Here is a 17,496-nt window from a genome sequence, read left to right as displayed (position 1 = left end):
TCAAGATAACATTGCATTTGGTAACGTTATATAAATAATGGCTCATTTTTTAAACAAGTTTGTTTAAATTTTATGAAAAAAAGACAAATCGATATGTATTTTGTAGCAAAATAGGTATTTATTTTGCACGAGGTTTTGAATAGAAAGCATTGCAGGCAGCTGAAATAAAAAGTATAACATTTTTACCGGTGATATTTTAACTAAAATAATCCAAATTTTAAATTTAAATTTAAAATATATTTTTTTATGAAATAAAGTCCGATCTTTATACATAATCTACAGATACTTTGATATCTGTTAATACAATTTGAATCGAAAATGCTGCTCGATAAATTATTTCGGATTTGACCTGATTAATTTGTTTATCTTGACTTATTTTCGTTCCGCTGCGGTATGTATAATTCCATTTCCGATAATATTTAATAAGCGAATTCTAAAAGCCCCTTTAAAGCGACCTAAATGTCACGCCACGGTCGATATGCATAATGTATCTGGCTTTTTATTCCGTTAAGCAGAGCCGCCAATATGTTACTACTGCTTATTTTGAATCACCAAAAAGAAAAAAGCACGTTCGTATAAAAAAGTACCACGCTGAACGCGTATATTACGGAATATTACCGGGGCATACAAACACGAGCAAATATCTTGCTCTCTAGTTATTTCGTTTACGCGGTAAAACGAAACCGCGACACACGCATGCGACTTGATTTCGCCCGAATTTTATTAAAAATTTTTTAAACTTATGCGGCCACGAATATTCATTATCTGTGCACCAATGTTCATCATCCTTACCGCAGAGATTATTAACTGCGTATTTTTCCTGTCAGATTAAATCGCGGACTCTAAATGTAATGTATTGTAAGCCAGGAACATTTTCCAAGAACATTTCCATTTTTTCTTTTTTTGTAATATACTTATGTGAAATAACTTTAGCATATTTTTATCATTAAATTATTCTTTCCTATTATCGAAAAATTTTATCATAAAATACGAAAGAAGAGAAAAGGAAAGAGAGAGAAGAGAGATAAAATTAAATATAATTTATATAAATGCATTTATTTAATAGTTCTGAAAGATTTTTTTTTTTAATAACATTTTCGATTATTGCACGTTGGGATATCTTCTTTGCTTTAAATTATTTTTGATACTTATATATTTTGCATATCATAGTTTGCACGAAAAGTTATAACCGATGAAGTTCATGTTACACATGTAATTTCACCTAAACTTTTTATCAATTTATAAGACCAACTGCGTGCAAGTTTTAATTTAAATTTTGTACGTTCACATAAAGTAAAGAGTCCGTTATATTTAAATGCAGAAAGTTTGGCAATAAGGACTGATTACTATACGGAAACATAATCGTAAAATTGCGCAAAACGTAATGGAACTTACGTGAAATTTCCGCCGGAGCAAAAGGTCCGCGCATTCAAGTTAAAGGCTCGCGAAACTTTCGTGAAAGTTCATAACGCAAAGCGACGGGGAAACAGCGAGGACAGAGACGGATTTGCGGATTCTTGCGAGAGCTTTCGCGAATTCGAAAGACAGAAATTTCTTTCGAACGAAACTCGAGCCGATCACCCCCTTGACGTCTTCTTCTTCGCAAAATGTTCAGGAACATTGCCATATCGCCGCTAAGTTTCTTTATCGTGTGTCCTTTCATTGAAAATTATTATGCAAATTTATACGCGCACTTTTCTGGACGAAATTATCGAGTGTAATTCATTCCACGACTAGAGTTAATATGACAAGACACCTCGTACCGCACATGTTTATTCTTTGGAACCGTGAATCGTTCAACAGGGGTCTTTTTTTTTTACAAAAATCTGAGTAGGCGCCATCACGTCCGCTGTCAGTGATCTGATCGTACACTGACCGGAATTCACAGAAGGTTTTATGAAGTGCATAATTAAAGCTTATTATCTTAACGAACGTTGTAATAGCGGATAATCACGTCTCACATTTTATATTTATGAATACTGGCTGACGATCTGCAGTCCTTAATTAGGATCCACGATAACTGAGACACGCGCAAATAAAGATATGCTTGGACAGTCGCCAAAGTTATAGACATATCTTTTTAAAAGTTAAAGTTAAATTTTTTAGCGTTGCTCCATGGTTACGCGAAAAATTGATATTTATGTATTGATATCTCGACAAAGTTGATTGATAACCTTGTATAAACTAAAAACCAAATCTTTTCGAGAAAGAAAACTTCAAATTAAATTTTTTTTTATATAACAATGTTTTTCCAACAATATAATGTATTAATAAAAATTGAACAAGATTTCGAAATTGCTTCTTCTTAATATATTGCTTAATATATTTTTAGAGTCAGTTTCATTTATTATTACGCGCTCCAATTATTACTCGTGATAGTACTTTTGTAGACACGCTTGCATTTGCCGGGACATAATGCAGTATTTTGTAATCTGTAAATTGAACGCGAACAGAAGCAGTTCTTCCGCATAATTAATTGAGTATAGCATGCGTTAGTGGGAATTATGCCATTGCACATTATTACGCTTATCATCTCGCATGAGAAACGCGAGACGTTTCCATCGCCGAGTGGAGTGAAAATTTTTGATGACATTTGCAAATGAAATCAGGCCATTAAGGTACTGTCTCTTCCATCTTGTTCCGCGCTATTTCCACGAAGACAATACGATGTTACTTTCGGCCTGTCCGCATTCCGTAGTTATTTTGCAGACAGATGACAGCGATATTGCCGCTGCCTCGCGATTAATCTGCATACTCGTCTCGGTAACGATTTGTTCGTTTGAGCAGAGCGCGAGAAATTCAGAAATATGAAATAAAACTTTGAAATTTACGCGTAATCCTATTAAATTCTTTCTTGTTTTGCTCGAATACCTGAAAAATATTGAGAAAAATCCCGAATATATAAAGGATAGACGTTTCTGAACTATGAATTTTTCCTATTATGAATAAAACTAATTATGAGTAAAAGTACAATGTAGTGAGCTGTATGACTTGTATTTATAAAATATATAAATAAAACGATGCATACGGATGATCATCAAATTTTTCAGGAAAAATATAATATTAAACAATCTTAGAAGTCTCTGTTATAATTTCCACATTCGCCGCAATACGAGGCGGGTTTGTCCCTTTTACGATAAGACGAAACACACACCTCTCTCACGTACCTTGCGTTGGATGCCAGGAGCACGTCTCGCAGTGACATTTGCAAATGATGTTAGACCGTATTAACGTACCATCTTCCATTTACGTGGCACTTTGCGAGAGAGACCAAGCGAAAGACCGCGTCTTGTTCCCGCTCCTTGTGTGACTTTGCGCAGCCGAGCGAAGCCGAGCCGAGTCGAGTCGAGTCGTTCCTAAACTAGTTCCAAGTTAATCGGTGACGGCGTTACCATTATGGTGTAGAGTTGCGAGGACGCGAGAGGACCAGAAACCTCCTGGAAAGATGGTCTAGCGGACAGGCCGCGGGAAAAGGGACGATTTGCATTTTAATTGCACTGGCAACCTTCCTTGCCGCCCTCATCGCTAATACTCGTCGTACGCGACCCAACCAGCTCTTCCCAGTTTCTCGCAAAGATCTGCTCGAATATCACCCACATTTTTTATATTTAAATTCGCTGTTGTTAGTTGTAATTCTTACCGTGAACGTGATTCTCTGAATACGAATCACGTTTACGGTAATTTAGGAGGTTGATACTTCCGCGTGCTCGCAACTGCGCTAAATATATTGCCAGATGTTGTAGCAGCGATTAGTGAAATGTGGGATGAGTGCTCTCTGTGTCGGATAATATTATTCTCGTATATCCGTTGCTAAATCTTCCTGGACTGCTAAGAAATACTTTTTCCTGTGTCTAAGAAATTCGTCTGTTTCAAATAGATTTAGAAATAATCTTACATCTTTCAACATGATTGAAAATAACAAAGTTCTTGAAACATAAGAATTATAATTTTTAGAACGATTCTTAAGTTAAAAAAGAAGTTACGCACCATAAGATTTACGATGAATATATCGATTATATCCTCTTGCTAAATGCAAGAATAAAAAACTAAATCAAACGCAAGGGCAATATAAAATCTATTTTTTATTAATTATTATTTTAACTAAAATAGTAATTATTATTTTACAATGCGAAAATATAATTGCCTTATTTATACAGAATTTTAATTATGTTTTTCTATCATAAAATCTGAAGAGCATTGACGGTGTCTCTCGTTTTTCGTATCTTTCTCTCTTCATTTTCGCGTGTAATTGAACGACGAATAACGACGCGGAGAAGTTTCCGCGAAGGGATAGCCGCGAACTTTGCCGCTAAGTTTCCCTTGTACCCCTTGGGCCATTAATAAATTTCACGCAATCGGATAATCGACGATTCGCAGGAATATAATGTGAGAATGGCTGGGAGTATTATTACTTAATGGTCATTACAAATATAGGAAGTAATAATTCACTTGAGTACAAAATACATCGATGTTGTATTTTAAAACGCTTAAAGTATAAAAGTACAATGCGTTATTAAAACACATTTTATAAGATTTGTTCTATAGACTCTTTCTAACATTGACATTTTTAAATCTAAAAATATTATACATATAACTTTACATTAAATACGTCGGACATAAAAATATATATATTGATATAAATTAATTATCAAAATATACAAATTATATACAAGTGTATACTATACTAGTCTAATACAGCATATACAATTACTTATGTACATTTACTGTTTCATCGTTATTATTTTAAAAATTAGCTATAATGCTGTAAATGCGTAGAATACTTATTGCCACATATTCGTAGAATCGCGATTTGTAATGTTTTTAAATAAATTAAAACATTAAAATGCAATAAAATATATAACTATCAAAAAAATGACTAGAAATAATATTTTGTATATATAGTATTTTGTTTAGCTTTTTTTGCAGCATATAAAGTAATACTTATAACTAATAATGATGATGCATGATAATTAACGATAGATAACAGTTTTTGTCATAACAAGAATTTTTTCAAGTTTTGATTTTAAATTCGCAAAATTTTTTTTATAAAACATGACAGCAATACAATCTACAAGATCTTTTAAAAATATCTAATGTTTTAGGTATACCTCCGACTTTCATATGGTTTGTGAAATCTACAATTATAAATAATCGCTACTAGAAAATCTACATAATTCGAGAATGTATACCATTATTCGCACGCGTGCTTAGGACAAGCTTGCGCTTGCTGACCCCAGTAAATTTGCCTTAAGAGCGGATGCAGGCCCGGCGTCTTCCCGATCTCTTGGCAGAACTAGTTTAGATACAACTGTCACCCCGTTGTGACAGTGTTAGTATCACCATAGAACCGTTGTCTGTGCTTGTTTTACGACCTGCGTTACCGGCTACAATGGCGGTTCCCTTACACCAGCAACGGGAAGTTAAGGCCTTCCTTCCTGAATTCATTCCGCGGCCCATCAGCATTTCCCTTTGGTATTTGCCCTTCGAATTATTTAGTCGACCTGGTCCTCTCTCGGCTCGAGGACCAGAAAGTAGCAAGAACTTTTCAATGTTGACACAAATCGCAGCTGTGTTAAATAAATAAGGGCCACTGCGTCCGGTTCCAGCGATAGCTTCTCATTTTAATGTTTCGCGAGATGCATACGAGATCAGACTATTGAAAGATATCCAGATGGTATCAGTGATGTGACTAGATTATAACGCATCTGGCGCATTAGTCTTCTCGATGGAAAAAATCGCTGATTTGAAAGTACGATCCTAATTTTTCTTCTTTAGAGTAATTGAGTAATGAATATTAATTTCTGAGATTTGTAAAATGAATGATAATATATAGCGTAGTAATATGTTTTATAGTTTAACTTCGTGGTAATTTTAAATAACGGTACATAGATAAACTCGGAAATTTCTTTTTGAAGTATAAAGATTAATTTCACAAATAAAACATCGCTCACAAAAATAATTGATACTATTTATATAATAATTAATGCCCTAATTAACTAAACTATTGATATTCAATACTTTGACATTAAAATTAGCTAACGCTTTACTTCTTGTATTTATTCTGCTTTCCTAAGTTACATCCTTGAGTTGGATTAAATATGCAGCTTTTATTAAATGCAACCGTTCCCCCAACACGCGCACCATGGCACATTACCACTACTGGTACTAGTCTTGCGAGTTTTCACATTGGTAATTTCTCGACTGCTGACCGAGTTCGTCCTTTCGCGTTCCGAATTCAGCGCGGTACCATCCGCGAGCTTGTCCTTAGCATCGACGCTACCACTCCTCGAGGTTTTTAATGACGCTTGAGACGGTCGTCTTTTAGAATTGAGGTAGACAGACACTCTTCGATTTTGATCTTTGCGCGGCGAGTCCTGTCCCGAGGACGACGACCTGCTCTCGTTCTTGTTCTCTTGTACGTCGGGCGTCGTCGTGCTCAATCTCCTCGGTTTCTTCCGCGTCATTTTTCCAGCCGAATCGAGTGTATCTGTCGACGTGGCGCTGGTTTGTTTCTTCAGTTTTCTTTGTACAGTCGGCGATAGAGGTTTTTGATCCTTAATTAAAGTTTTGTCTTTCTTCACGATTTTTTTCCGTCTCTGTCCGCTCGGCGAATTCGGCGCGCTGATCATCTCCTCGTCCTCGTGATGCGAATCGCCGTCAATCGACGTCTGCGTTTGCGCCGGTACTTTCGTGACGTTATCATAGTACATCATTCCATATCTCTGCGAATAAAATTGACCAGGTCCTCGTGATACGAAGGGAACGTTCTGGTACAGATTCTGACTCTGCAGATATCGATTCGCGTTTAATCTTCTCAAGCTCGTCAGATCGTAAGGCGTGGCGGAAGGTATCAAATTGCAAGGACTCGGTTTCTCGAAGGAAGTCACTTGAATATCCTGCTTGTCGCTCATTACTTGGTCGCTGGGTATCAGCAATCGACTTTGATCCGGCAATTGTGCAGCTCGAAATCTCTCGTTGAGGTGAACGCCTCGTCCGTAACCCGGCATAGAAAACGGATAAGCGAGACCGTCGTCGTTCACCTGAATAGAGAGTGGTGTCGCGGTGGGAGGAGGATTCGGTTTTACTTGATAGTTAGGACAGTTCTTATCAAAGTTTCTTAAAAAAGGATTTCTAAAGAGACGGTAATCTATCGAAGGTAGGTTGGGTATCTCTGGTGTATCTGGACTCGACGCTTGCTCGACTCGCGGTACCTTTAACGTCACGTTTAGATGACTCTTGTACGGTTTATTAGAGGAATCGCTTATACTGTCCAGAGTATTGTCACTTTTCGTAAGCGTCTGAGACTCGACGTAATTTAGTTTTAATTGTTGCGCGACACTCTGAGAGTCGCTCGAGAGATCTTGGCAGGATACCGACTTCGTCAGTTGACTGCCCAGAGGACTTCTGCTATCCGTGATCAATAAGTTATCTGTACTCCAAAATGTTTTCGGATCATTCTTATCCTTCGCGTCTTCACAAGGTATCGCACCATTTACGTAAATGTCCGCTGAACCTTTTAACCCTACGAAAGGATTAGTCCTAGAAACCACCGTAGAAGCTGTTTTACCGCTACTCGAACTAGTTCCGGTTCCAAAATAACTTACACTAGCGGTTGGCGATTCGTCTTCTTGTTTTTTCAGTTTGAAAGGCTGCTGTGAGAAGAAGTGTTTAGGCTTTTCCGGCATCGTGGTCTCTTCGATATTCTCAACTTGCTGCGTATTATTTTCTCTGTTTGCCACAGCGAATCTAGGAGAATTCACGTTCCAGACGTTTCTGCCGACCGCTTCTTCGGAACACAAAAATTGCGTTCGTGAATCTTGAATAGCTGATGTTTCATGGAGCTTCATGGGTTGCCTCGTACTTGCGTTTCTCCTGCTTAAGAAACTGAAAGTATTTGATGGCGACACCGAGCTTCCCAACGAGGAAACTATTATCGGGTGCGAGTCCGGCTTTCCTATCCCCGTTGTTGGTGTGACGGGGGCAATGCTACCCGTATAAGTAGGCACTTGTTTTTGAAAGACCATGTTGTTCTGCCAACCGATGGGTGGGACGTGAATTTGAGGTAGGTTTGGATCGGCCACTTCCAGACCAGCGGTGTCTAAGTTGGCCAGCGGGATCAATGGATCAGGCTGTAATCCGGAGTACGGTGAAGCCAATAATGCGGACGTATCCGTGGATAGCATTAAATCCACCGCACTCGGAAACTCGAACGGGCATTCGGTGTAATAACTGGTTCCGCTGAAACCACTCGTCGGCTCGTATGTGGCCGGATAAAACGGGATGTTATCGTGAAGTTGCCGGGGGCCGAGGATCGGCGGGGGTGGATGCCCGACAGCCTCGTTTTCCTGGCCCTTCTCCGGTGTCGCCTCCATCTTCTCCTTATCTCTCTTAAGCTCCTCTTCCTCGTCGACAACCGACAGATCGTCGAACTCCACGTGAAGTCGATGCATATTGCTGCTCATCTTTTCGGAAGAGATCTTCTGATTCTCCGCATTCTCTAGCTGTTCTTCTTGGTTGAAGTCCTCTACCGGTTTCTCGTTATCTTCGTCCTCCTCTTCGTCCTCTTCGCAGGAGAAGTCCGACTGCAAGCCGTCATCCTCCTCGGAGCGATCCTGTAATTTGCGATAGATTCCAACACATGATTGTCGTTAATTATGTCAATCGTAACGATGGTGTTATAACTTTCATTAGCTAACGATAAGCTAACATTTTTAGAAATAGGAACAAACGAGAATTTTTTTGCTAGTTTTCTCCATTCATTGATGTACTCTCATTATGTTTTATTAGTTTTATTGTGAATTATTTATAGTATTGAGTAATTAAAAATCAAACTGCCAACCTCGTACTCTTCGCTTTCGCCTCGGTGCTTCTGCTTCTTCAAAATATCCTCAAGTTTGTCGTACTCGTCCCTGAGACTCCATATTTCCCTACGCAGCTGCTCGTTCTCCCTGCGCAATTTCTTAATATCGTTTTGGCCTGAAATCACAATAGACCAAAATGTTTAGATGTAACAAGACCGCCGAGTGAGATATATTCTTTACAGCAAAGAGATAAGCCGACATCTCGGTAGATTTGGCTCGCAATTTTTCTCGCGGAAATCACTTAATCACCATTCGGTGCGAGGACCGGCAACATACGGCTACTCACAATAGCGTTGCGTCTATCGAAACGATCGATCATTGGTCAACGCGGCAACAATCTCCGCCTGAGACGCCAGCCTCTTCTCTAACCTTGTGCGCCCTTTCGTGCGTCAAGAAGCCGGTGATAAATCACTAGAACCGGGCCTTCCAATTACTTAACTTTGCAGAGAGAGAGAGAGAAAGAGAGAGAGAGAGAGAGAGAGAGAGAGAGAGAGAGAGAGAGAGAGAGAGAAAGAGAAAGAGCGAGACGAATAAACTTTGCCATCCACGCGTATAACGCGTTAAATCTTTTCTGGGGGAAAGTCTATCACGATATAAACTCTCAGTATTCTTCCTGTAATAGAAATACCGAAAGCGTTTCGTGTATAGCATAGATACAAAAGATAGGAATAGAAGATAGCCGTTATGTATAGCTTTTGAAGCGTTAGTGATCTTCGAACCCTCTATAATTAAATATCTTATCAGTCATCGATGTCTTAGCCATGAGAGATAAAAATTTATTTGAAAATAGAGAAAATATTTTATTACATATTCTATATAAAATTTCTTTTTGTATTACGTTTTGTACTTCCTACATGTGCTTCAGTTTTGGATTTTATATGTATTCTAGGATTATAAGCATGAATTATGTAAAAATTTTACAAACTTTTAGATTTTTCAGAATACCTTTCTGATGTGACAAAATTTTAGTTTATTTTATATATTCGTTCTTTTCTATATGTATTATACATTATAGGAGTATACTAGAATCAGTCAGGTTGAACGATGTATGCGGATGCAAGCTCCATTGTTGAAAACGAAGTCGATCGGTTTTTCTTTTTAAGCGTTAGTGATCTTCGACCCACCTAGATGCGAGTTAAGTTAAGTATCTCATCAGTCATCGGTGCCTCCTACTTCGATGATTAATGGGTTTATGCTTGGAGCGTGTTTTCCCAGCGCTTGAACTACGACCCGATCGCGGAAGTTTTCAGATAATTCAGTGATCACCGTTACAGGCTTTTTATTATGTTGTATACTGTATACGCATAATATTTTTTTTTTCAAACTCGACTAGCTAATGTGTTTTAAACATTAGTTGCTGGCGAAAAAAAGTGAATCAAAAGGAAGAACAAAATCGAAGATTTATCTTTTGTATAAAAGAATCTGTGAGATAAAATATTAGTAATATATTATTTTCCATTTGTAATGCGCGGCACGCTCTATGTGCATCCGTTCTCATAATTTCCTGATTCCATAATTTATTTATAACGAATAGTTACATATAAATATATTATCTAAATTTACACGCAAAATTACTGACGACTGTATAGATGAAACTGATGAAAGACAGGTTGGTTTGCAAAAGTTTTGACTATTTCTCTATTTAGCTCTTTTCATGGCACGAAATATTTACGGCTCATTGATTTTTCTACGGTTATGCTCTCATAAAAGTTGCGTAAAAGCACTCGTGATAACAGTTCTCTTAAGCCTATAGGTAATAAGTGCGCGTGTGCGTGTAACAAGAAAAGCCATGTGGTAAATCAGGATTTAAACCTGCAATGGCTTACCAGTCTGAAATTTAAATAAATTAAATCCTTTTAGAGGTTCACATAAATTCGGATTTTCTCTGTGGACACCGACGGCTATTTGGATGCTATTAAAACTTGGACCACTTGTCTTCTGCATGAGCTCTGTTTGAAAACGATATTTGTTCAAATATACTACAACTCTGCACCACTGTTCTTTTTATCTGTGTCGACGATGGAGGCATCCGATACAATTCAAACTTTTTAATTTTGCGATTTATTTCATACAATTGTTTTATGATAAATTGAGGGGTAAATAAAGATGTGTTTACTGTCAATACGGAACATCTCGCGCTAAATCGAAAATGTTTTAATTAATTTTTGGCATTAATTTTTTCGTATAAGTAAAGTTTCACATGAAATTTATAAGTATTTTTGTCATTATAGTCTATTTTGAAAATCTTAACTAAAGAAAAGTTGATTACTTGCCAAAAAGTCTGTTTTTAAAATAAGTATCTTGATAGGCTTATGATACTTACGTAAAAAAAATATAAAATTACAGTTAAGCGTACGTCTGAAACGGATTCGCCAACACGCATGGCATTTACGAGTGACGTATAAAAAGAACGAATATCACTGGCTTATAGATCTTACAAAATAACATAACGATTTTTTATTCGGGTGTAGGTAAGCTCGCTGGCTCGAATACGTGGATATTTTTAGCCGCGTGCAGAATACCCTTCAATCAGGCATCAAAGCTGAATATTTGCGAGCAGCGACGTAATATGGCTCACTGAAAATGCTCTCGGCGACCGGTGTCCATTTTATTTTCGACAGTGTGATGATCGTGACAGTTCGAGTTTCGTATGGGGTTATCAGTACACATACCCTGGAGCATGGCATAAAGTTTTACCCGAATTTACGCGAATATCAGTTGTGATATTCTACGTTATTCTACTTCGTGTTTCATACGATATGTAACAAAAGCGACATAAACTAAATTTAAAAGAAGCTCATCAATTCGTATATTATACACATTATATGTCACTTAATATTTATAATTTTTGCAAAAATTATAAAGAGAAGTTAAATTATCTTAAATTTATTAAATCGTTTGAATAATGCTACATTTAGCATTAAATATACTCGGTTTGACGTTTTCAAAATTTAATATGAGAGTTATATTTGATATTAATATTTGATAAGAGTTAGATAATCACTCTTAGAATTAGATACCCGATTTAAAATTTGGCTTTCTATTCTTAATCCATATCTTGTGTCTCGTTCGTTAACATTCTATTACGGACACTAGACGAGAATATCTTCCTGCATGCATATTTTATCATCTTTTTACATTATACTGCTCGTCAAGGTACGCTTCATTCTTTGCTCGTGAGAAGAGAGAAAGAGAGAAAAAGTTTTAATTATTCCTGTTCAAACACGTACCGGGAAAGTTTAATCACTCGGCACTGTCGGCATCGTGTTCGTCCTTATTCCATCGCGTGGAATCCTCTGCGCCTTTAAAAGTAGCGTCGGTCCGGTATTTCTCACGAAGGACCGACATTAATTAATCCTGACAGTTAAAAAGACCGGGCTGTCCTCTTCGCATTCTGGTCGCATCGCCTTTCGAGAGGCGAAGTACACAAATATTCCTGTACATGTACACAAACTCGTGGATCTCTGCGTTTTTTGAGAAAAGAAAGAAAAGGAAAGCAAAATTGCATAGAGACGGGAAAGAGAGCGAGCGTACGAGCCTCGCTTCGCGTCGACTTCGGTCGGTCTCCTTTCGTTTGCTGTGGGCGTTTTCGCCGCGAAGGTGATCAAAGCAGCTACGAAATACATATTTGGTTTTGCCAACTCGCCGTGTTCCTATCAGCAGGCCGGAATTTCTTCTGGCTCTTTGAAAAGTGGAAATTGCGTCCCCGGTCGACGAGAACCTAGCGCAAACGAACTCGGAGGAAATATTCCCGGGGTTCGCTTTTCACTCTTGATGCGCCGCCTCTCTGCGACTGTGTTACTTTGAAGCGAGACGATCTTCGCGAATACGAGAAATCGCACGGTCATAGGCGTTCGATTGATCTCGCAGAAAGTTCCGCGCGTTTGTTTACGCGTCACGATTCGTATGATCGACTCTGCTAACGAGTCGATGAGAAGCGAGTGAAATGAAGCGTATTTCTTGAATCTCATGAATTTAACGCAGTGTAGTAATAAAATATGCCAACGGCACATAAAGGAGAGAAAAAAAATGATGAAATTTTAGTATAATCGTTATGTTGCATTCCAAAGAAATAACAAGATCATTATCCAGTCAAATAAGCATTTCTAGTCGTATCTTTGCCCAATTTAACGACACGAATCAGCGTCGGGTTATTTGGCATGACGGAATAATTGTCGCGTTTACATTTCTCATGAAACACGTATGCTTAGTGATTCACAGTCGACGATAAACGTGGTCGTAGTCGAGTGTTAATTCATGCCGCTGGCAGTAAACCAGAATGGCCGTTAAAGCGTTCTTTAAGTCGGAGGGAATGTCACCGAGTCCAAGTATAAAGCACATAATTTTGCAATTCTTGCGGCAATTATCTTTAAATCGTCCCAACGAATTATACAGTTATTTCTCATAAAGGAGTTGTATATTTTCTCAACTGAAAATTGTGTTTCGTGGATTCATCTATGAGCTATATCTTTCTGTAACATTTATGCGTGATCGACGTACAAAATGTTGTTATATTATTACAGTAATATTACAGAGAAAGCTTTCTTACTAGCATGTAGAAAAAATAAACATTATTACGTGCTGATGTTAGGTTTTAATCTTTATCATCTTCGTTATGAGCACCATTTTCAGAGGTCTGGTTTTGTAATTTTGGAGTTTAAAGTTTTAACGCAATATAACTTCTCGACTCAGTGTCATTTCACGATGGGGACCGCTGGAAACGTCACTCTGCAGAGACTGCGTCTAGACCAGGTAATCTAGATCGACAGCTCGTCGCGTTAACTATAACACTTCATTTAAGGTTCCAGCAAGCTATGTAGCTACGAAGCGTGGTCCTTCTGGATATAATCGAACGTGACACGACCGTCCATCCGTCGGTTGCCAGAGCGCGCCCGAATTAGATCGCGCCAATATCCCAAGTAAATTATCGCTAACAGACCGCCGTTGTAATACTGAGAGCCGAAGTAACTTCTCGCGAACAAGCCCCGGCGGCTATATGGAAAGTTAAGCTCACCGGAAGGTCCTTTTTACGAGACGAAAGTCAATATCTGGCATTTTTCTCCATTTTTAACGAGAACATACGATTTTTTCATGCCAACAGAAATGATCTTGTAGGCGGAATATGAATTCAGTGTATGAATTCTTATATGTATATTGTATGTTGTAATTCATAAAACAAAAATGTTTAACATATATGTGTGTAATTTTTTATAATGTTCTGGTCTTCTAAATTAACTGAGGATACTAAGGCTTAAATTACATCTTCTAGACTTAATTTGTCGAAGCTGTTTAATTCTTATAGAATTAAAGAATTTCGTAATTATTGTTCTAGTAATATGCTATTTTAAAAATGATCATCTCTTGTAATTTATTTATAGATATTTTAATATCTCTGTAAACAAGTGGTCGAGAATATTCTGAGATATTTTATGTAATTAGACATATTTTTTCATGTAATGTAATAGCTTATATATATATATATATATATATCAATCATATAAAAATATGATTGAGAAAACTCGAAGTATATTTGTTTCCAAATGATTCCAATCAACTTGTTGTCGTCTTATATCTTCCATCGTGTTAAATTCGATGAAACCGGTTGCGATCAGGCCGATCGATCTTTCTTTTTAAAGAGAATACATTAATATTCGATGACTGCGATGGTAGAACCGCCTCATAAATATTTGACCCTTTCGTCTCGATATCTTTTTTTTCTTCTCTCGAGATTCAATCTGGCGCCTCACGAGAGGTGTTAAGAACCGATCTAATGAAGGTGCGCATCGAAACATGCGGGCCTTCGTTTTCGAGAATTGCCGTCTGAGATCGTATATATGCAAACAGAGGTTGGAGCAAAATGACGCCTTTAGACTCATTTATTCTTGACGATGACTGATTTCCTTGTCGATCGAAAGTAATAGTAGACACGTGTGAATATCATTTTCATAATTTATTATCATTATATTAGAATAAAAAATAATTTATTAAAATTAACTTTTTATGAGAAAGAGTACCTAATAAATAAAAAGTTTTTATAAAGAGAGTAATAAATACAAGTTTTTAAAGATTCTTTTAGATTACAATAAGTGCCCTTTATATACTTTGGGAAAACCTAAAAGAATCTTTTTAGGTTTTTCAAAAAGAATGTTAAGGTTTATTTCTTATAAATTCTTTCTTTGTTAAAAAGATCAAATTTTTTTTCACAAATCATGTTTATCACTTTTGATTGAGCAGCTTGGCGCCTTTAGACTCCGGACCTCGCGAGTTTATAACTAAATGCAGTGTTGTATATGCAAGAGTATCGCCACGGGCAGCCGTATACCATTGACAGAATGACGAACATCCCAGGTAGTCACCGGTTACACCGAGGGCTCGTAAATCAGGAGATATTTTCCATTTCGATGTTCAGGGAGGCGTTATTTTTTTGTTGTTTTTTGTTCTTTTCTTTTTTTGTACAAACATAATGCCACTACCATGGCAAGGCGCGCGGAAACCGCATGCTAAAAATGACGTTACAACGTTGCGAAAGCGTTCTGCGAAACGAGATCCGCGCGTCAACTCTGCGTTGGCGGAATGGTATTTTTTTTCCTCGCTGCGTATGTCACGGCTTATCGGCAAACTACCCTCCCGAGGTTAATCGAACCCAGGCAGGTCGAGATAGCGCGTTTGTGAACTCGATGGATGAAAGCCGCTTCGGACAAGGATGATTTGTGCCGCGATAAAGCTCCATTAATTAAGAGCAGATTTTTAAAGCGCAAAATCAGCGCATTGACATATTTCATAAACTATAATTGGAGGTACCCATCAGGTACCTTTTTATTCGAATTAAATTAAAGAATAGATTCGAATCAAGTTAATTTGTTGGCTATTTGGATATTAATATATGAATTTAATCTTAATCAAATAAACATTTTTTAAAAACAAAATAGGTAATAAAACTTGTGATTAAAAAACGAGGCTGTTAAAAGCCAATCATTGTTCACTGATTATTATCGAACTGATTATCTCATTGTCAGTAAGATTTTGATATTACTACTCTGCGTTAATTGGATATCAGATAAAATATTTTCCATAGGCTTTACCAAGAAGTTTTTTTTTAGAATTTCAATAATTTTTTAGCTGTTAGATATATAAACAATTTATAATGCTTTCTTCTTTTATGAACTCCAGAGATTCTTTATTGACTAATTAGCACGTTGCACAATATTGGTGCATTTTACGCATGTCTAGAACGAGTCGGAGGCACATCAAACATGCACGAATGTATCATCGATTGATTGACATAGATATATACTATAGGTACAATGAACACCGTCGAAATAAGCGGTCGTTGTTTATATAGTTTCGTCCAGTCGACGGACACCTACGAGGTGTTCCCGCGCGTATACGCGTTTTATAGCCACTAGAATTCTGACAGAGCTGAATTATCGCCGAGGCGTGTCGTGTGTATATACATATGTATGCATGCGTGCCTAATGTAGATATAGACGTATCCCACGGGTGTATTCCTGGACACGTAGAGTTCCATAGAATATCCGATGACATCGTTACTAGACAGCAACGGCTCACATTCCGACCAACTCTATACGATCTTGTCAAAATATCCACTTGCATGCCTCTAAATAATTACTATCCGGCAGTATTTTTAACGTTCGTCCGTTACCCTCGTCTAGGTTCGTTTAGATTTCGCCGGAAATGCGGCGTGACGTCAAGAATATGTTTATAAAGTGTCATGTACAGCGTTAACTCGCGACGGAACCGTCTCGTCGTCGTTCGATTCTCGTTCAATTTAGGGTTGGAATTATTCATAATTCGATGTTCTCAATCAATATGTATTTTTAAACTATATAATATTATTGCACTTTTATATATTGTAAATTTGTATGGATTTAATACATCCGAATGTTAAAATGATATTTAATATCGCAAAATTTGAAAATTTGCGACAAATAATCGATGCTTTTATTGTTAGTTTCTAGAATTACTTTTTATGCATTACTGCTCGTTGATGATCTTGTCTACTCGGAGAAAATATAAAATTGAATTATGGATAAACTCAATTATATAACACAGTTCTTTAATTAAATTTTTTTTCAATTTGTGCAATAGGATATATGTTTTGCTTCAATATGTATTTTGCTTTAACATTCAATTACCATATATATATACAACTGTTTGTGGTAAGTTTGTAGCGTTCGAAAAACTATTAGCCGTGTGCAACATATAGTAACAGTACGAATACCTCGAGGTTAAATAATTCCGACCTGGGTAGTTTAGTAAAACTTGCGGTTTGCTTCTCGGCAACAATGGAGCCACAAAATCTGAAATTTATACGAGCAGGTTTAGAAGTTTCACTTTAGTGGGTACTTTCGGAACTGTATAGGCTGAGGAGAAGGTAGGATCGACCTGGTGTTTTCATCTCTCGCTCGCGCAAAAGTTTCGGTGCAGGTGTTTGCATCCGCCGATGCATACGATCGTGCATTTTGCGTGCGCGTCCTCGATCGAGCATTCGAAAAGTACGGAAACTCGAGCATCTCTCGCTTTGTAAACCGGACGACAACGTTTTTCTTCGCGACATGGTAGATTTTTATGAAAGCCCCTGGCTGCAAGGTGTCTCGTGACACTTTTCCAGAAA

General features: G+C 37.4%; 2 protein-coding genes across 6 annotated transcripts in view; one reads left to right on the top strand and one right to left on the bottom strand.

The window, feature by feature from the left end:
- Window positions 1-17,496, top strand: part of Ror (tyrosine-protein kinase transmembrane receptor Ror) — a 254,960-nt gene that overhangs the window by 38,236 nt on the left and 199,228 nt on the right. The window lies entirely within an intron of this gene.
- LOC143903456 (uncharacterized) overlaps window positions 4,156-17,496 on the bottom strand; it is a 35,967-nt gene continuing 22,626 nt past the window's right edge. For all 4 annotated transcript variants that reach the window (XM_077417042.1, XM_077417044.1, XM_077417043.1 and 1 more), the window contains 2 exons: window positions 8,840-8,976; window positions 4,156-8,612 (listed from right to left, as the gene is read on the bottom strand). In XM_077417042.1, the coding sequence (XP_077273168.1) occupies window positions 6,111-8,612; window positions 8,840-8,976 (2,639 nt within the window). In that variant the 3' untranslated portion in view covers window positions 4,156-6,110. The remainder of the gene's footprint in view (window positions 8,613-8,839; window positions 8,977-17,496) is intronic.

This window comes from Temnothorax americanus, unplaced genomic scaffold (genome assembly GCF_048541705.1).
Source record: "Temnothorax americanus isolate GAGA-0224 unplaced genomic scaffold, ASM4854170v1 Scaffold47, whole genome shotgun sequence".
In the NCBI taxonomy this organism is placed as follows: domain Eukaryota; kingdom Metazoa; phylum Arthropoda; class Insecta; order Hymenoptera; family Formicidae; genus Temnothorax; species Temnothorax americanus.
The sequence above is the reverse complement of the archived record's forward strand: the minus strand, read 5'-3'. Positions and strand labels throughout refer to the sequence as shown.